The 21,604-nt window shown below is 45.6% G+C and overlaps 1 protein-coding gene across 1 annotated transcript in view; it reads right to left on the bottom strand.

Annotated features, from left to right (window-relative positions):
• LOC115906399 (cytosolic carboxypeptidase 6-like) overlaps window positions 1–20,880 on the bottom strand; it is a 197,538-nt gene extending 176,658 nt beyond the window's left edge. Inside the window, exons 1-2 of the mRNA XM_030953548.1 lie at window positions 20,876–20,880; window positions 12,465–12,577 (exon numbers count right to left, since the gene is read on the bottom strand). Of these exons, the coding sequence (XP_030809408.1) occupies window positions 12,465–12,577; window positions 20,876–20,880 (118 nt within the window). The remainder of the gene's footprint in view (window positions 1–12,464; window positions 12,578–20,875) is intronic.
• Window positions 20,881–21,604: the final 724 nt, after the last annotated feature.

Here is a 21,604-nt window from a genome sequence, read left to right as displayed (position 1 = left end):
GCCTTAATCAGTTATTTCCAGGAAGCCTTAATCAGTTATTTCCAGAACTTTCCAAGAAGTTATTCTGGAGAATAACTGCTGGGCAGTTCTAATTTATCTTTGCTAATGTCTACCAAATCTCAACTTATTTGCCTAAGCAAATATTAATCCTGAGTAGTTTGGTTAAAAGCAAGCACGTTTTCCCTGGAGACAGCTGCCTTTCAGCATTGGGTAGAGCAACTGCACCCCAGCATCACAAACCCAGAGTTAATTCTCCCTGTCACAGACCCACCCCTGGCTGGGGGGGTTCCTGGGCTCTACACAGGCCCCCAGCCTCAGCTGAACAGGGGAAGGCCAGCAGCTGTCCTGGGCTCATGGGTTAGCTCAAGCACAGTGCTGAAGTGGGAGCTTGACAAATTATTATTTTTCATGCCACCTAATGGCACTGTGGTACAAATGAAACACGCCTCAGACTGGCCCAGGCATGCCTGTGACTGCAGAATGGGTTTATCACACCGAGTGCAATGTACAATTTGCTCTGGGATCTCTCTGAGTGAAAGACAAGTCATTAACGTCCTCAAACATCCTCCAGGAGCAGTAAGACAAAGAACAATCACGCACAGACTCCGCTTTGAATAGCATCTTGATTTTGGCATCTTGTTTCCTATCCTCCATCAGCTTTCAGCAGGTGAGCTGAGGGGGAGATCTGGCTGCCCTGGCCAGCAGGCTGAGCTGTGTTTGTTTTCTGTGGGGGTGGCTAATGAAAACAGCCCAGCAGGTGCTGGGAAGGAGGGGCTGCTCTCCTGTCCGAGCTGGGCTCGCTCTGCCTCCTGCAAAACTTCCTCCCTGAACTCCTGCCCGCACCAGGCACCAGGTGCAGGGATGTCTGGAATATGGAATCAGCTCTGAAGCAGAGAGGGAGAGAGGGAGGGAGAGCAGAAGGAAGATCTGTGCCCTGCCTTTTTCACACCTTTTGATTCTGCCAGAGCTGCAGGCATGGCCTGGCTCTCCTCAGCTGCCTCCCACAGAAGCCCAGGCCATGCCCTAAATGTCAAGCCTGAATTTCCATAGTTATGAAGAGTCTGGATGTCAAGTGGCCCCTCCAGGCCTCACATTCATCTGAGGTTGGCAAGACCAGCACAGAGAGTGCTCACAGTTCAATTACAGGCACGACTAAAGAGCAGGCTCTGGCCAACAGACTGTACAGCAAGAAGCCCTTTCCCTTTGAAACACTCTTCAGCTTGGGCAAGTCTGTACCAGGACATATTATCAGGTTATATTATGGATAGATAAGGATTGGCAGAGCTAAAATTTTAAATATGGTGGTCACCACCTATGAGGGTGCTAAGCCATTTTCCTCTGTCATTGCCAGTAGTTTCTCAGGGCAAATTCTTCATTCAGTAGACAGAATCCTGAAGCTCTAAATTGCAAGCCTACCTGTAGGCATCATATATATACATACATATATATATATATATATACACATATATACACACACACACACACACATATATATACTCATATATATATATGTACACACACATACACACACACACACACATATATATATATATATAGTGAATCATGCTTTGGTTCAAGAAAACCAGCTTAAAAAACAATACTAATACTGCCCCAAGCTCACAAATTATTGATGGAAGGTCTCAATGTATTTTTTCCCCTGAAAAAACACTAAATATTCTTTTTTTTCCTGCTTCCTTTATGTTGTTTCCCTTTGATGAGTAATAAATAAAGGAGCAGTTGAAAACAGAATGTAAGTGCAAAGCCCCAGATCTGAAAGGGACAAAGACTCCATCTGTCACAGAGAAATCCAAAAATCCAAGTACCAGCACAGAGCCCACCTGCCAAAAGGGTTTTATGTTTATGTTAAGTGTGGCTTTAAGGAACAGAAATGTTCTGGCAGATAAAGGCAGCCACGAGAATGACTAACTGAGATTCACAGACAATAATTCCCTCCTTTGATTTCCTCCACTGTCACTGCTATCAGTTAGACATCTGAATGAAAAATCAGCCTAGAAACTTTGATCCCTTTAAAAACAGAAAAACAAACTCTGAAATCCGGAAATCCTTGGAGGAATATGGAACTGCAGCATCCCCCTACACAGCACATTTGCAGCAGTTATGGGGAGCAGGGATCTGTGCTTTGGACCAGGCAGCCCAGGGTCCACCACAGAGGTCTCTGCTCCCTTCTGGGCCTGATGTGCCTGGGGGAAGAATTTGTTCTTCAGTGCTGCTCCCAGAGCACACCCACCCTCACGGCTTGCTCGCCATTTTGCACATTTTAACAAAAGCAGAATTTCAGACTGATGTTTCCCAGGCAGAAATGGAGATGGTTGAGTAGCCAGCTGTACCAAACAGGAGGTCCCCTAAATAGCTCAGATTCCTCTATGCAGGCTTGTTTTTCTGCACACTCTGTTCTGCTCCTAGTAGACAGAGACTCTGAATTATCCATCTGCTTCCCCAGAGCTCAGCCCTTTGCCTTCACCTCGAACACAGGAGATAACACTACACCTTTACCTTCATGTTGAATTGGAATTAATTTTTTTTGTTTCTCTGGCCAAAGGCCAAGACCCAAGTGCTGGAGAATGAAAACACAATGAGCAGTACTGAAGAGCAGAAAGAGTAGAGATTGCAAAGGGGCAGCTCAGCAGCAGCATAATGAGATGTCCTGAGATAGCTCTTGAAAGGGCTGAAAGACCTCAGCACTAACCCTGCTTGGATGTGGGAACAACAGCCCTAGCACTGCTTTGCACTGGATGCAATAAACTCCAAATTGCAGAAATACCCCCAACTTCATCACAAAGGGTCAAAATCTGCCACAAATCCAGAGTGCAACCTGCTCACTTGGTCACTCAGGCACACCAGTGCCACTGGGGACTTTCCAAGGCATCCCCTCATCACCCAGCTCCGTGCTGGGCGCTGCCCTGCCCCAGCTGGGCTCACCTGCTCCAGGTGGGATGGGGCAGCAGCACGGGGAGCAAGCCAAGCTCCTTTCTGAGGCACAGGGTGGGAGGAGGGCACTCAGCTCCCATCCCCAGCTGCCTCCTCCACGCTCTCCCCTTTTCACAGACTCACCCTGGGCCCCCTCAGCATCCGTGTCACCTTTGTGTGTCCCTGCTCCCTCCAGGGCTCTTTGTCTGCCAGCTCTATTAACCCATCTTTGCAGAGCACACAAAATACCTGACCTTTCCAAGAAGCCTCTCATATCCATGGCCACTGAGGCAACATTTTCCTCCTGGAGCTTCCCTGCATCCTACACATAGAAGGAAGCAAGAACAGCTGGTTTTAGACTCTCACACCTGAGGCAAACCTTACACTTTTGTCCTTTCCTAGCACAGCAGTTCTTACTGATGGCTTTTTTTCCCTCTGTGCATGTTCAGTGGCTCTCCCCCTCATCAGGAGAGCTTTGAGGGGGAATGTGCACCCCAGAGGATGCCCTTCAGTGGGGTCACTGGGAACAGCCCCCTCCTCCAGCTCCCCTGCCCTGCAAAGGGGGGCACTGGCCCCAGCGTGCCACAGATGGAGAGCAGATATGAAAAACAGCAGCCCTGAACACCCCTGCACCCTGACCATTAACTATAATTGTATTCTACATCAATCACAGGAGTTCTCCCCTTAAAGGTTATTAAGTATAATTTCTACTATGCAAATAGTTCCAGCTTCATTAATGGATTTTTGGTTTCTGGTAGAAGTTGTTCTTTGATGAATGTCTCCAGATGTCAGCATCTGAAAAATGTATTGGGGGGAAGAAAATTCTCCCTGATGCAATGTAAAAAAGGTCCACTGGAGAGAGGGGGCTGGGGAAGACAGAAATATAATTAAAACAATTAAAATTCCTATCTCATGACCATTTACAGATGCTCCAAAGTGGCTCTAAATTAAAGGGAAATGTCACAGAACATGGATGCTTCTGCCAAAAAGTAGCATTAAAAATGACAAATTCCAAACAGCCTGAACATTCTCGTTAAATCCAAGGCTTTAACAGCTCAACCAAGGCAAGCAGAGTGGGTAGACCAAAAAAAAAAAAAAATCACATCCAGCAGTCAGCTGTGGAAATGAAGGAGAGGTGACCAGGGAAAAGCTATCCAGCAGAACAACGAGCCAACATGAGACCTATGGATTTTCAGATTTATTCCCACCAGATCAAGTAGTTTTTGTACCATCTCATCTTTAATGGATTCAGACTGTCTATTACTATGACCCTGGTTGCTGCCTTTTCCTAACCACAGATTTATTTTTTTATAAGTGTTTAAAAGCTCTGGTGATGAAAGGCTTCATCTGATATCAAGATTTGCTGGATGAAGTCTCTCATGTACACTCACACCCCAGGTCCCAAGCCAAGGCAGAGAGAAAGCTGTGGGGTTGCATTTCCTCTGCTTTTTCAATTGTTGTTTTTCTCCCTCCCCTTCTCTTCACTCCTGGGAGAAACTTCTTTTGGAATATTCTCTCATTTATATTGTAAGAAACCTCTGCTGGTGTGCTTGGGTAGGGAATCTTGGTTTATTTTTTTTTTTTTTCTCAAGGCCATCTGCCTAAACTTACACTCTCTCCCATTTAGGTTTACAGTGGAGAGGCTCAATTATAAGAAATACAATAAATATTTATTGAACTGGCGAAGGCAATAGCATATGCTGAACACACTCCGTTTTCCTGGATATACTTTTTTTCCCCCCCCTCCCTGCATCAAGCCCTTGTTCTGTCAGAATTGTTTTCATGTTAGTATTAGTCAGTCACTCCCCATGTGTCAGGAAATGCAAAACATGCCTGCTGTGAGACAGGGAGCGCGGGTGCCACTTTGCAGCTCCTCGGGATGCGAGCTGGCACGAAGACAAAGCGCACACAAAGGATGACAGGCACCACAGCCTGCTCCTCCAAACAACAAACTGGGCAAGTGACAATGCCTTGGGAGCAGGGCTGAGGTGGGGAGGAGGGAGCACGCAGGTTTGGAGAAGCTGAAGTGGAACTGGAGGTTTCCTTGGCAGGAAGCAGAGCTGCAGGGCACAGCTGCTCGAGGAAAGGAACATCTGTGCGTGGGGTCAGCTACTACAACCTGGAAGCAGAGCCTATTAAGTGGCCATCTGTAGATGGTTTGCTTATTTACAGGCCTTTCAGCAGTACAGCTCATCATTACCTAATAAGCACTAATGAACTTGGCCATATTCTGCAGCTGCAGAGGAGGTGGGGTTTTCATTCCTTCTCCAGCCTACAAAGAGCCTTAACTCTGGATGACTTCACTTTCAGGGGCTCAGCCCTGGTTTGGTTGCAAGTATCCCTCTCTGGCTAAGGACTAGGTTAGACCTAGAGGAGGATTTGGCTCAGGCTCCTCTCTCTGTGATGGCCAAACCACAGAGGATCCAACCTCCAGAGCACTTGGGGGTTGCTCAGCAGTGCTGAGCAGGCTGCTGGCACATGGAGCTGCAAGCTCTCTGCCAGCCCTGGGGACCAGGTCCAGCCCCAAGCGCACTCAGTGCAAGCGCTGGAAGAACAAGCAGCTCAAAATCTTCCCAGGGGAGTCAATCCAGGCATCCCAAATGAGGAGTGTGGGCCTTCATGATCTGATCTCATCATGCAGAAAGCGCTCGGTACAGTCCGGAAATTAGCTCAGCCTTTCAGCATGCACTGTGCTGCCCCAGCCAGAAAAAATTATAGGACAGGAAATTATTGTTGACTGGATCCATCATTATTCTTTTACCATCTGTTACCTTCAGGTTAGTGTTTCTCATAGCTCATACTGCTTTTCAGCATTGCATCTAATTTTAACTGACCAGAAGCTAAAAAAAAAAAAAAAAAGTTCAGATTTTGATCAGTTCACCTTTAATTCCCAGGGAAGCTTTCTGTCATGAAAAATGCTGCAGAATCATTAATGAGCAGTTGTAGTGGAGACTTCTGTTTAATCTCCCATCCATCAGACAGCACCTTTGGCATTGCAGTGACCCCAGGCTTCCCACAACACCTGGCACTTACATAGTGCTTCACCTTCTCTAAGCATTTAATTGGCATAATAGATTAATGCTTATTGATTAGCTGACTCAGAAGGAGCCCACCACATTCCAGGTTCCTGGTGTCCCTTTTTTGCAGTACATAGCCTTTAGCTGGTGGATAGGCAGAATCTAGTTAACCTCTTAGTGTCCAGGATTTCACAGGTTTGGCAGTACAGGGAATTAGGAGGTACCAAGTGACATTCACAGGAGTGATAAAAAGGAGAGTCACAACTTAAATAACCTCAATATTAACTATACTACATTTCTACAACTAATATCAAAGAAACAGTGTCTAGCTGCTTATTTGACCCAGGATTACTAATTTCTTTCCCCTGTTCCTTTGGGAGCACACTTCCCCTCCCATCCCCTGAGTCTGGCTCAGGCTCCCAGGCCCAAACACATCAAAAGGCCAAACTCCCCCAGTAAATAATTACAGAAGTCTTCCAAAGCTCCAAACCACTGTAAAAAAAAAAATTAAAAGTGTTTCTTGCCACTGGGCAGGCAGGAGCAGAGCATCCTCCCCATCACAGGCAGCTGTGCACATGAAGAGCAACAAAGCCAGTGAGGTGTGGAGCACACATCCTGTGAGGAGCAGCTGGGGGTGTTTAGCCTGGAAAAGGAGAGGCTCAGGGAGGACGTTTTAACTCCCTACACCTCCCTGAAAGGTGTGGCTCAATGTCCTCTCTCAAGGGACAAGTGACAGCACAAGAGGAGATGGCCTCAAGTTGTGCCAGGGAAGGTTTGGGCTGGATAACAGGAAAACATCTTCAGTGAAAGGGTTGTCAAGCATTGGAACAGGCTACTCAGGAAAGTGGTGCAGTCACCATCACTGGAGAGGTTTAAGAGACATGTAAATGTGGTGCTAGTCAATGGTCATGGTTTGGTGGTAGACCTGGCAGTGCTGAGTTAGCAGTTGGACTTAAAAACCTTTCCCAACCTAACTGATCCTATCATTCTGTGTCCCTCTACACAGGCACCTCGAGGAAGCCCAGAAAAGCTGTTTGAAATGTCTGGGCTTCCCTTTTTTCAGCAAAACATACCAGGGAAGGGAAGTGTCCTCCCTTCAGGCAATGAGAACTGTTCTTAATGGATAACCACCAGCTTAAGAGAAGGCTTAGCAAGCACAAATGCTGCCTGTAACAAAACACTTTTGGGCAGAAATAATATTCTTTAACACCTTCTTTGGCTAGGATTTAATAAGTGTGAAATCAATGTTATAATCAAACGTAATACTCATTTCCTAGAATAATCCTCTGACACAGCACTTGCTATTTCAGCTGATTAGAAGCATTGTTCAAATAATAGAAATTCCTGATCAGTAACCCACGAGTCCAAGGCAAGTTTTTTATTGTAGCCTAAGGCAGTTACTTCCCTTCATACTAAATGTTCACAAGTGGAGAAACACTTGTAGGAATTCTTCTGTTGCCATCAACTTAAACACTGTGTTCTCCCAGCAATGGGTAAATAGTGGCTGATTAGGCTGTTGATGCCTAAACACCAATAAGTTTGTGATTAACAGCCAGACCTGTGCTCTTAAGGCCTGGTTTTTATTTTATTTTTCCTACTTCAATAGGCAGAAGCAGAGGGGCAATCTCAGACTGCAAGACTCAGTGAGGGAATGCAGGAAGGTCCTCAGGCAAAAGGGATGGGATGCTGACAGCCCTAGATGAGTTCTACAGGTGGAAAACATCTATCTTCAAAAGACTCACTGTCAGACACGATAGTTTTCAATAAAGAGATGAAACTGATGGGAGGTTTTCTTTCTGCATTTCTGCCTGCTTTTGGCAGAGCAGACCTGAGCGTGCACGAAGGAGTTATGACTTGACAGCAAGTTGTGAAAGCTTTCCCTTCTTATCAAGGCAGAGCAGCTGAGAGAGCCTCTTCTATAGTTGGCTTTTTAATTGAAAAATTAGTTCTCTTATGCAGTTTGCAGGAAACACAGCATTTCAGAGAGGTCACCCGAGGTCCATGCTCTGACAACTGCAGGGGTGGGACTGGCAGGTGCCAGCAGCAAGGGGAGAGCACAAGCTCAGGGCTGTCCCCAGCAGGCCAAAATAAAGGGTTTGATCAAGCACCCCCATCTCAATTCAGTGCCCCTCAGGCTCAGGGGTTGTTGGGCTGCACAAAACCCCCCAAACCAGAGTGTGGTGGTGTTTGTGGGTCCCAGGATGAGGGAAGAGATGAGAACCTTGACTCCATGTTTCAGAAGGCTGATTTATTATTTTACGATATATATTATATCAAGAGAAAATTATATACTAAAACTATACTAAAGAAAGAGAAAGGAGACATCAGAAGGCTAGCAAAGAAGAATGATAATAAAATCTTGTGACTGACCAGAGAGTCTGACACAGCTGGACCAGTGATTGGTCATCAAGTAGAAACAACCACACGAGACCAATCAAAGATGCACCTGTCACAATCCATAGCAGTAGATAATTATTGTTTATATTTCATTTCTGAGGCCTCTCAGCTTCTCAGGAGAAAAATCCTAGTGAAAAGATTTTCATAAAATATGTCTGTGACACCAGAGTTCTTCCCTTTCATCCCCCAGTGCCTCGGGCTCCCCGGGGCCAGTGCGGTGGGACCAGCTCACAAATGAGAGCACAGATTAAAGCAGCCCAGCCTGGGACTGAGCCCAGCCCAAGGGCCAGGGCTGATGCCTCCAGGGAGGCTTTCCAGGGAAGCAGCAGCTGCATCTGCTGCTGAGAGCTGCCTCTCCTGCCCGGGGAGGGAGGGACCTCAGTGGAGAGGGCACCTTGGCAGCATCATCAGTGCAATCGTGGTCATGCACCTTGAGCTCCTATCTAGGCCAGAACATTTCATTCATGTAACTTAGCTCTGACTCCTGTAACCCCCCAGGGAAACAGCAAACACTCCAGCACTGCTGCCCAGTGGGAAAGAGCCAGGAGATGTCTCCCGGCGGAAAAGAGAGGAGCTTCATCCTGCTGCATCCCCCTCTCAGTCCAGCTGCTCCTGGCACACCACAGCTGCCCCACATCCTGGCAGGGAACAGCAGGGAAACACCTGGGCGTGGGATGCAGGGACACCCACCCAGCCCAACACATCTTCTCAGTTTTCTATGTCACAAAACACTCACAGCCCTTCACAGACTGATCTGGAGTCAATTTCCAATCATTTCCAAGATGCAAAAATCCAGGCCATAAAATCCTGGTGTCTACTTGCATCACAGACAGCAGAGGCAGCTGCCAGCACCCTGGGAAACAGGAACCTACAATAAACACCTTCCCCAGAAATGGTCCCTGTCAAAATAAACAGGTGCACATTCACACTTATTACTGCACTGCCATACACAGCCCAAGATTTATTTCCAGACTCAAATGGTTCATTACTGAGGAGGATAAAAAAGGAAATGAAGACAGAGTCACTAAGGGAGAGCACCTTGAGTGAACATTCTCTGCTTCATGTTTTAACACCTGAGAAAATAACACAAACCTGGCCCACTAGAGTAGCTCAAGGATCCCTGGCATCCTGTGCCTGAAGACACAATTACATTAATTAAGACAGACTTTGTTTTCCTCAACATATTTGAAATGAAACTCCATTAAAATGGGAGAACGTAGATTTTTTTTTCCAGCTGATAATCTATTTCTGTTTTGTTTTAATCAGGCTTAAAAATAAACAGTAAAAGGGAACTCTCCTCTCTTTAAGCCTTGCACAACTCATCCATCACCCATCTGTCCACCTTGCACCTCATTATTTATTATTCAATACTCAACAAGCTAGCATGCCAGTTAAGATCTTCCCTGAAGAAAGTTGGCATCTAGACAGACAGCAACTGCTATCAAAATGTTTCTTTTTGATTTCTCTGCCCTCCCTCACTCCATCCTCTGTGGTGGGAATAAATATAAAACCTTTAAAGTAAATAAAACACTTTTTAATGAAGCAGCAAAAGCAAGAGGAAAAAACAACTAAACAGAAGTCTGTTTTCTTTAGTCAGACTTTATCAGTGCTCCATTAAATAATTTTCCTCCTGGTCCCTTTCATCCTCCTGAGTTCTCACCCGTAAGGAAAATCTGCTCTCAGACACGTGCAGGCCTCTGGATGCAAGGCACATCTGTTGTTCAGACCTCAGGCCCAGAGCAGAACTCCAGCCATGATGCTTCTTTTCCAGGCATCCCTCTAATGAGATGATTTAGCTGAGTGGATGCTGGAAAAGCAGCTACCATAGCCCAGAAGCCTCATCTCAGCTGTTGGCTGCCCAAGCCAGGGAGCCAGAGGTGCTGCCAGGGCTGGGTCCATCCCCTCCAGCGCCACCACCGCCCTCCCATGGGCACAGAGGGAGCCCAAAGGTCGCTGGAAATGCAGCCACTGTTCAGCAGGGACCGCCTGCACGTCCCCTTAGTGTCAGAGGGAATCCCCAAAAGCAGAATTTTGCTTTCTGGCTGGGCTATGCTGGCAGCCTCCAGCCAGTTTGGCTCTGCAGGCAGGAATTCCAGCAAGAATTCCCCCTGCTCCCATCACACTGCACCCACAGTGCTGCCCAGAGGCAGCTGTCCCAGCTGTCTCCAGGTGCCAGGGCCAGGCACTCACTCCTGCTGCCTCAGGCGTCCCAGCATTTGTGTCCCTGCTGGCTCTTGGGTGCACAGGCTCTGCCAGGCATTTAAACCATTCAAGGATACCAGCCCTGGACTTGGATCCTCACCGCCCGGTGCACTGAGAGATAAACACACAGCTGCAGCTTCCACCTCCTCCTCTATTTGGGGATTTGCAGGATGATTTAGCAGTGGGCACCACTCCCAGCCTGAGGGTTACAGCCCCACAAGGCATCTCCATTCAGAGCCTTGCACTGTTCTGTGTTAAAATACACACTTTAGAAAGAAAATAAAGCCCCAGATACCTCTGAAATCAGGCCTTTCCCCCCACACTCTTCCAGACAGAGAACAACCTTGTGGCAAAGGCAGAACAGGGTAAACAAAGTGCCTTCCTCTACATGATAACACCTTCCTATTTTTGTATCTTGTATTAAATAACATCCTCCTTTATAACACTCCCAGCAAGAAAATTTATCAGGAAAAACATAAGACAGAAAAGGTGAGATTTGTTTTTCCCCCCCTTTCTTATCTCAAAGTTTGCTGCCTGTCAGGGTTTCACACATTGGCTGATGTGCTTTTCATGTAACACATGAATATAATTTGTGCAGGAATGTATCTGCAAGTGCATGTGTTAGGGGCTCTGTGCATAGGGGCACCTCTGTGAGGGCACAGCTTACACAGAGCCTGTGTGGAAAGCTGGGTTAGGTGGTTATGGGGGAAAGCTCAGCTAGTTTTCTAGACTGACACTTCTCCAGAGCCAGGCCCTGGTGCTCAGGCAGAGCACAGACAATTTGGGAAGGAAGGAACCACACAACTGTGTGACACGAGCTGGGCTTGGGGACAGGAGCTCACAAGTGGTGGCTGCCACCCTCAGCTGCAGCTCAGGAGCCCCAGGAACAAGACACTCCTGGCACATCCAGGTCAGGCATGTGCCAAAACACAAATACATTTTTTACCCACTCACCAGAAGGAAAAAGGGAAAAAATAAAGGAAAGAAAAAAAAAAGGCTCAAGGTCTGGAGTTGGTTTGTTTCTTCTTTTCAATATCCATTGCTCCCCTTCCCAAATGCCTCATTTTTCTTTTGTATTCCAGGAACTTACACCAGTAATGTAATGTCCTCATTCCCAAAATTCATTATGATCATTAAGGTTTAAAGCCCGCTCAGCGGTAAATGGAGACAAGGAGTAAATGATTCCTCTCTCTGGTCATGCTACAAGGGGGAGGGAGAAGCCCAGGACATCCACAGATGCTCACACAGCTGTACCAGCCCTGGAAAAGCACAGCTGCATCTTCCTCAGCCTCCCTGGCTGAAGCATCAGGTCACCTCTCATACCAAGTACTTGATGATGCTTTAAAATGTCCTACAAACAGAGCTTAGCTCCACACACACCCCCAAAATACAACGTTCTGCCAGGGAAATGGTCTTTTCCAATATCTTGTCTCCAGAAACAGCATAATCTAAAGTGTCAGTTGTTTCATAAATACAAACTAGCGAGACCTGCAGTTGTGGCTGGGGGTTTTTTAATGAATCTGCTTTACTCCTTTAGCTGCTTACTCATTTGCACTTACCTTTTAATCCGATCATGTAAGAGGTTTGGAACAAGTACAGGGGAAGAATAAAAACATAATGGTTTCTCACTGCTCGAGGGCATAACTCTAATTAAAAAGAACATTCTTGCTTTTAGCACCCAGACTCCTCTCTCCAAAACCTGAACTTTGACATTTTCAAACTGAGATTTAAAACAAGAAAATAATTCTCAGTGCCACGAGGAAGGACTGCCTGCACCGTACAGCAGGAGAGGGGAGGGATGAGGGAGAGAGAGGTTCAAGGCTAATAGACTTATCAGGGAATGGGAGTTGGGAAAATGCAGATTTGCTCATCGGCAAGACCCCGGCGCGCGGTGCCACAGCTCTGCAGTCCTGCGCCTACCTGAGGATGTGCTGCTCTCTCTGCTTAAACCAGGGTGGCACCAATACACCAGCCCTGAACAAGGGGATTTTCTGCCACCAGAAGACCTTCCAGGGCCAGGATTAGGGCCAGATCTCCCCGTTGGCAGAGGGGTTTTAAGGACGTCTCTGCTCACAGGGCGCGGTCCCAACTCCGCAGCTCAGCAGCCAAGCCTGGAGCGTTCCTCTTAACAAATTACAGCCTCACACTTGCAATGACAGCATAGATAGCATTGTATTCCTGCTGCAAACACATCCCACGCACCCTAATCCAGCCCTTTACCCTCTCCCTGCCCCTCTTTGCAGACACAGCCTCCAGCTACAGGTTTAAGTCATCGAGTGAATTGGCAGAGCAAAATGGAAATTGGCAACGCGCGCTGCTGAGTCACAGGTGTGGCAAAGCAGCACCTTCTTTACAGGATAGGGTTTGCTTACAGCTCCCTTTACTCCTGAGATAGATGAATTATAAATCTTAAGAATATTTTAAATGTGTAGTTTATAATTATCTTCTTCTAATAATCTAAAAACCATTCACTTCTGAATTACGACTGGGGAAAATAAGGAGAAGTGTAGAACTTAGAAGGTAAGAAGAGAACAGACACAAGATCAAGAAAGGAACAAATGAAAATTTTCAGGTTAGGAATCAAGAGTCATTGAAAAGAGCAATTTGGAAAGATGCATTACAGTTACAAAATTGATAGCAATACAAAATTAACTCGTACTACTCTATTTTAACTTCAACACATTACACACCACAGTTCATTTCCTCTTGTAACAATTCAATCAAGGAGCAATTAAATCATTATCACCTCCATCCAATATTAGTATTAATTTTATTTTAAACATCAATATAGAGGAAACATTTACCAACAGCAAATAAAATCCCACACAGATATGGATTTCTGAGCTGAAAATCAGCTCATCAGCTAATATGAACAGATGAGTAAATAATTCCAATGGTTCACATCCAGCGCATATTCCTACAAAATGCACATGTAACTGCTCCCAATGTGGCAGAGATGGAGGGATGTACATCTGCATCTCCATGGGCCAGGCTACCTAGTGCAGTGCCCCTGCAGGAAAGGAAATTCTCCATAACTCAGCATTAACCTGACTGCAGGAGCTCTGAGCTTGCAGAGCAGAGAGCTAATGAGTGCTATCAGAACAGCACATGTGCCCATAGAAACATTTGTACGAGGAGCATCCTTGTGATAGGACATGCAGGAGAACTCAGGAGCAGCTGCAGGATAATTTATTTTTGGTTTGGAGTCCTCATCCTGTATAATAACATTAACTAGCTTCTTGGTGATTGACCAGCTTCATCCATCAGATGTTTCAAAGGAAAATGAAGCCACTCTGGAAACATTACTATAGGCAGATTTTTTCCCCTTCCCTTTTTTATTTTTTTCCCTACAGGAAAGGAAAATTTTTTTTCAGTCTTCATTTGCAACAGCAAAAATCCATCTGCACATGGATGAAACCTTGCAAAGGGCTGGGCATGGACACAAGACATGCAGAACTACGGGTCCCAGACTTTGACAAAGCAGTGAAGGAAGAGGGGAGATATGGACCATCCTCTCCACCAGCACTGGGGGTTTGGCTGGTTTCGAAATATCCTTCAAAGCATTGCAGAATTTTGCAATCATTGTCCTGCTGGGGTTTAGTTTATCTGGGTTTTTAATTGTGTCCAGCAGTAATGTGTAATGAGAATGAAGGCTGTGCCAGCACACACACAGAGGGGTTTTCCAAATCATTTAAAAGTGATTTAGATACTGGGAAAAAAAAAAGCCCCAAACCTCAACTAATTGTTAACTAAGATATGGTCCAATTTCAATTATTCCACTGATTTATCTCTAAGTGATAAATTTTCAAAAGGACCTATTGATGAAAAGTGTCCAGTTCCCATTAAAATGTAATGGGATTGATACCTAATCTCTTCAGGCTCCTTGGAAAAATCCAGTTTAAATTAATCGGTGGAGAAGCTTTGTACTTCCCAGTTAGTAGAATTTACTCTTGCACTGCATAAATCTGATGAGTGCTAAATAAGATGCTCCTAAAGCATCTGTCCATATGTCTCTGCTCTGGACAACACCATCCATTCTAATCCAGTTCTGGACTTGGGCAAGAGAAATCCCCTAATTTCCACTAACCATATGTTAGCTTTGCCATATGGAAAAGAATATGCAGTGATGAGAGTGGTGACAGAGCCACAGATTTCTCCCCATATGTAATCTAGAGTATGACAGTCTCTCCAGAGGAGAAAAAGCCAGGTACAGCCCATGTATGTCCTGCAGGGAGAGCCCAAGTTGCCTAGCAAACACACCAAAAAAACTCTCACACAGGGTCTTCAAAAGGATGAATTATCTGCATAATTATTTTATAGTTATACCCAAATACAAAAGCTTGGTTGTCTGCCGTGAGCACTAAGACTTCAAACTGCAAGCAAAACCCTGATTATTCGGTATTACTGAGAATGCCGCTCTTACAGAAATTCAGCTGTGTCTTGATGGGGTTTTATCAGCATCTCAGAAAATAAAAAGTATAATTTAGGAGAAAAAAACACTTTATGGTTTTGAATTGGTGTCCTTCCAATGTTAAGGTGCTGCTAATAGGCGCCTTTGGTCTGACAGGAGTGATGCAGGTGGCACGGTGGGGACAGAGTGAACATTTGCCCATCTTTGCCCAACAGAACTTGGGTTTAAGTCACAGGCAGGAGTCCAGTGATGGCAGTGTGCTCCCTCTCCTGCCCATCTCCTCACACACTGAAAGCTCTGCCAGCAAGGCAAAAAACCCCAGAAACACAAGGAAGAGATTTGGCAGGTCCCCAGCTGCTCAGCTGAGCTGTTCATCCCCCTGTCCCATCTCACCAGGCTGTGGAAAGGGCTCTTCCAGAGCAAGCACAAGCCTGGGGAATGTCACACCCAGAGTGTGTGACCAGGGCTGACATGGATCCTGCTGATCCTGACCTTGGATTAGACCACTGTGCTCAGGCAGCTCTCAGGGAAATAAGAGAGACATAAATTATCTCCTGTGCTGGGCTAACTCCTTCCCTCTGCAAGGAAATCCACAACTCCAAATAAAACAAAGCTTCCTCCTTCCTTCCACGGTGCCTCCAAGCAGATGTTCATATGTTCCCCATTCTGAGCGCTGATACAGCCCAGAAAGGTTATCTAATTACAGAAACAATACTTATTGGATGCACTAATGCTTCTGCAATTTTAATAGCAATATGATAGCTAGGATTTATATTATTTTCCTTTTCTGATTAATTATTTACATAGAGACAAGCATAGATTATTAAGTATGTGTGCGCTGTGCCAGGCTGCAAAGAGATTTTTTAAAAAGAAAAGGGAAGAAAGAGACTCTAAACTTTTTTTGGGAAACAATCATCCAAGTGCTTAGCTATCCTGTGATCCAGCAATTTGCATTTAGACTTTTGGGACATTGGTGCAGAGCACAGATTTGATCTAGGACACTACAGGTAATGTTGTGAGAGAGAAAACACTGATGTCAACACATCCATCCAGGAAAGCTGTGTTCAGCCATAAGCCCAACCAAATGCCTCAGAGGAGTGTATGGCACTGGGAAACATCATGAAATTGAGGTTGTTTTGCAGTGACTGTTCACCTGTTCCCCATGTAACCTGTCCCAAAGGTGCTAACTGGAATCAGGAGAAAACTTAGGGACAACCAAGACTTCAGGGATAGACATCTACCATCTACCCAACCCATTTCAAAGCATGGCCATGAGCTCCTCAAGTAGACTGTACTCTGGTGGAAGCACACATTTTCCTCTTTTTAGTTAAAAATCCTCCAACAGCTGTCTAAAATGTATCATATTTTCCTAAGATCAAGTAATTCTTGGAGATTTGCCCCAATATACTTTAACAGACATGTCAGATAATTATTGCTAAATGGCAACATTGAGCCTGGCCAGCTATTCTGGTGGGATGATCTCATTTTCAATATTTCATTAAAAAAATTCAAATTAGCTTAAGACACTCTTAAGGCCACAGATAAAATTCTGCCCTTTGCAGAAAACTGAAAAACCATGGCCACTGCACAATCATTCAGCTGGAAACACAAATCTCTGTTTGACACCTGTGCAAAATCCTCCCCATTTGTTCGTCATTCTCCCTACCAAAAAGCACTTTGCTAACTTTCTGCAAATCCGGATATTTCTATGAAATGGTGTTGTGGTGCAGTAGTAAAATTAATGAGAGGAAACTCCTAAGGAGGAAAAAGACAAATCTTTGTGCTTATGTCATTAAATTAATTCGGCCTGGAAAGAAATTAATCCTATCAAGTTTTAATCAGGTGGTGACTTTGCTTTGATTTGTGAATAACAGTTTTAATAAAAGATATTTCACAGAACAGAAGAATCTCTAGTGCAAAATGCCCCACAGTCTCCTCCTCAGACTGGGAAATTCTGGTCATTAAAAAAAGCCAAAGCCAAAGCAGAACTATCACTACTTACCTCATCTGCAGCTATGAAAACGTGAGTGAGAGGTCAGAGGAGAGGGGGAAAAAATGAGTCCTTGGAAAAAAGGGCTGGAAAAGATAAAATCTAATTAGAGTGACTCTAAAATCCCACCACCCCTCATAGGAGTCCAAAAGCAGGAGTCCATGAGCCTTAGCAGGGCACGCAGTTCCCTCCCACATCAGCTTTCGTGGTATTGCAGGTGGATTAAGTAAATCACTTCAGGCATAAATTTACCATAAAAGATGGGGAGCATTCCTCCTTCCCCCAGCAGGTGCAGGCAGCTGAAGCCAATCCAGCAGGCTGCTGGATCATGGGCTGTGCAGTGGCAGTGCAGGGAAGGGTCCCTGCCTGTCCCCTTGTGATGCCCTCCAAGTGGCTGGAGGACAGAGAGATATGAGACACCCTTCCTAATCCCTGTTGCTGGAATACAGATGTGCCACCCTTGCAGCTCCCAGACAGGAACCAGGCGTGACAGCCCATGTCTGCTCCAGAAGAGGAGGAGATTTGGGAACAGAAATGTTCATGTATCACACAGCTCATAAAGGTTGTGGCTTAGCAGTAGAGTTATTCCAAGCCACAGAAAGAGCCTAGATCCAAATCAAAGGTGGCAGAAACATGGACCAAGGATAAACCTTATCTTCTCCAAGATGTAAAAGGAAACTAGACACTCTGGGAAAGGATCAAGAATGTGGTAGATTCGTGTTTCTGGAAACTGCAACAGTCTTGGTACCTTCATAGCCTTGGGTGCTGGGGAAGGTGATACACACCAGAGAGAAATCAGAAATACTCATGGATGGAAAGCAGAAATACTCATGGATAGATAGCAGAATCACTCTTGAATGGGCCCAAGTGCCCGTGGAGTTTGCAGTCATGCTGCAGCCCCGTGAGCAGTGCAGCAGCATCTTCCATGGCCAGGCAGCCCTGCTCCTCTGCCTGCTCTCCTGCAGCAGGATGGGCTGGGAGCAGGCACCTCTCTGCCTGCCAGGAGCAAAGGCAGATATAGACAGAGCTCCTGCCCCCGCTATTTTCTGCGGAGGACTTCACAATAGAGTAAATCTCAGGTAGCAATGAGCCCTGCAGCGCAGGGAAAAGCTGAGTGTGACTGAGAAACCCTTCCATCACGCTGTCACAGAAAGCAAGTTCCCTGGGGCTTGAAGGAAGGCTGTGCCTTAAACGATTTGCTCTTTAATGGGCTTTTTCTTTGCAATCAGCATGTGAACTTTGAAAAACTACTGGTTTGGTTTCCAGAGTGTGCAGCCCTGAGCCCACGGAACCCACGCAGCTCGCTGCTCCCCCCGCGCTCCGCCAGCCTGATTGGCAACCCTGCCAAGAGAGCCTCCCTGCAATTTCTGCATCCTGTATTGTAGTAAAAATAATGTGCTGCTGATTTTAAAAAGAGTTTTTAAAAATATGCCATTGGAGCATCACCTTGATAAAAGCTGAAAAAGATGCATTTTTAGTAACAGAAATGAGAGAAAAGAACAAAGTCTGGAATGGGGGAGTTTGGCCCAGGTGAGCACTGCAGACCCAGAGTCAGACAGGATCCTCAGGAACCAGAGGGATTCCGGGTGGGAGTAAAGGATCCTTCAGAGCCAGTGAGAGTGGAGGATCAGGCCTGGCTTTGTTCTCACCCCTCTCTAGAGAGAGGACAGGAGGGATAGGAGTTCCTGAGGGTGACCTTGCAGGGCAGTGCTGAATGTTCTCCAGTGCAATGCACACACTGCACCAGAACTGGGGACCTCTGCAAGACCCAGCTTCAGCCAGAGAAAAGGGCAGCAGCTTGGTGGGATGTGCAGGGAGGAGACTTCTCACTGCCTGCCATCCCTGCCCAAAGCCCCCTCAGAGCCTGCTCTCCATGAGCAGTCATGATTTGGGCTCCAGAACACACCTAGGACAAGACAGATGTTGTCCCCTAGGTCACACATGGAGTCTCCAGTGGACCAGAGCACTGATCCAAGGCACCATCTGTCACCTCTACAGCCAGACCAACCCTGTTCCCCGTGTGTTCTGCATCTCCCACAGTGATTTCTTCCTGGCTTCTTTCTCCAAGGGCCCGATTGCCATCAGCGTTTCTCATCCTTTAGGAGAGATGCAGAGGACTAAGGCTGAGCAGCAGCCTCTAACCCCTTCTCCTGAAACAAGCTTAGTCTTTGTTGCGCTGTATTTACTTCTGTTTTCCAAGAGTAGGGAAAAGCAAACAATGTAGAAAACCTTTAATTTCACATTTTTTCCCAGCTGGTAAAAATGATAGCTGGATATGCACACATCAGTCTAATCGTCTCCTAAACAAATGGCACAATGACAAACCGAGGGGGTGGGGAGAGGGGGAGCAGAGCACAAGCTGGTGTTTTCAATTTAGAAAGTATGCATTATTTACACTGCCATTATTCCACTCAATTTGAGTTCACGCTTTAGTCCTAATTTCAGTATAATCAAAGTCAATGAATATTTAATCAGCATTGCTTCCAGAAATTGAGTAATGCCATTAACATAATGTCCCCAGGACTTCAATGCCGATTTTCCTCAAAAGCATGGGACTTTCACTCTTCCTGCCCTTCCCCCCATCACTTTAACCAGTTGGTGCTCTGATCCCCACCTTTACTGGGCTTGACAAGGTGGGACTTGCCCAAAATGCAGTGAATGGGAGCAACACTTCCCAAAAGCAGAGGTGTGTCCCCACTGATGCTGATCCAGCCCCAGGATAGGTAATAAAAGCAGAGCATTTCCCTTCAATATGGATCAGTATGGATAAGTATCATAATAACAATAATCCATTTGCACTTCTGGAGCACCTTTCAATGGAGGGGCTCCAGCCATTCTGCAGGCATTAATTAATGCCTGCCACTCCCCTGCAAGGAGGGCTCTTATTTGTGTGATAGTTAATCTACAGATAGGAAAACTGGAGCATGATGAGGTTAAGTGCCTGGTTTACAGCCACCCAGGAATCCAGTGGCATTTGGGCAGAAGTCTGGAGCTCTAAGCGCCTCCAAGCTTCCTTCCCTAACCAACAGACTGTGCTGCTTCACTAAAATGAGATCAAGAAAAGCAGCAGTACCTATGAATATTTATGAACAATACAAAATTACAGCATAAAAAATTGTACAGACATTTCAGAGCTGCTAAGTGATGGCTCCAGAGCTGTATCTCTATGTGCACAGAGCATTCAGCAGTCAGTGCACACATGCCCCCTCCAGTGGGGCTGCATCTAATCTATCATCTTTTCTAACATGACTATCACTGTAATATCTCAGCAATGCCTTCAGCTGAAGACCTATCACAGCCTTCCATCTATCTGAGCTGCTTTATAAAGCTTTTCTCCATGGTGCTGGAAAATCTGTGGGGCATGTATGTTAAAATATTGGATAAATTCCCCACTTTCCCTTCTGTAAGTCTAGCTAGAGCTTTAATGCAACCTTTATCAGTAATGAACAATCTCTTGTTCTCCCATGAAATTAGAATTAATCCTTTTTTAGGTTAATAAGGAGGGAACAAAGTTCAATTTTGTTCACACAACACATACAGTTAGGAAGTCTGAGGTTACATATAGAAAGTACTTATACATTCTAACCTGATTTTTTAGAAGGTTTTGATAGTTTGGGATCATCACACTTTCATAAACTCTTCCATGAACAATTTCTTATTACATATCAGTTCACTGGTGTCCTAATTTGCAAATCTCTCTGTTCTTCTCAGCAGGTTCCAGCATGGCACAGGCTCACCTCAGTGCAGGTGTTCTCTTCAGTAATGACATTAAGGATCATTTTTCAACTGCTGAAGATTTCTGAGTTGCACAGGTGCATGTAGCATATGGAAATTTTTGGTCCCCATCTCTGAGAGTGGCCTTCAAAAATATTTTTTCTAAAAGTTTGCAAAGCTGTTCAATACCAATATGTGCTTATTTTGCTGAATTACGTCATGGTTGTAACCAACTCAAGCATAGTCCTGCTGGCCTGGCCATGCATTTAGGCTGAGGTTGGCAAAGATGAAGTAGCACCTTACAAATTTACGGTTAAACTCCATGGAATTACCCTGATGTGGGTAAATATGAAGATTGAGTTTGCAATAATTTAAAAAGCCTTATTCTTGGCTCATGTCAAGAGTTTGCTCTTGGAGATAGAATGGAGGAAATAAGGGGTGCAGAGGAAGCAGGGATGGAGGAGTAAAGCCTGTGCCTGCAGAGGGAATGCAGAAGGGCTTTGCTGGAGTAGGAGTGGGGAGGTGTTTGTTATGGTCTGTAGAGACTTGCTCAGCTCAGGAGCTCAAGTCAGCAGCAAAGAACAGCTTGTACATGTCACTGGCATCACAGAATGAAAGCCCCCTGTAATCTCAAGGAATGCCCTTCTGTGAGCCCAGGTAGCATTTTCCCAACCTATCTCGTCCTTAATAACAAATATTTTGAAGCCAGAAGATTAATGGGTTTGTGGCAGTGACACATTCTGCTGTCTCTTGAATGAAGTTGTCTCAGCCATGCTCCAGCAACCCCCCCTGGCACCTCCCATTAATCCCAATGGCTTTAAACACCAACCTTGGCAAACACCAGTGCCACCCTGGCTGAGAGGGAGCAAACCTGGCACCAGCTGCCTCTCAGCAGCAACAGGAATGAAACATGCACATTCTGCCCTGGAAAATCCCACCTTCAGC

Source organism: Camarhynchus parvulus, chromosome 8 (assembly GCF_901933205.1).
Source record: "Camarhynchus parvulus chromosome 8, STF_HiC, whole genome shotgun sequence".
Classification (NCBI taxonomy): Eukaryota; Metazoa; Chordata; class Aves; order Passeriformes; family Thraupidae; genus Camarhynchus; species Camarhynchus parvulus.
The sequence above is the reverse complement of the archived record's forward strand: the minus strand, read 5'-3'. Positions and strand labels throughout refer to the sequence as shown.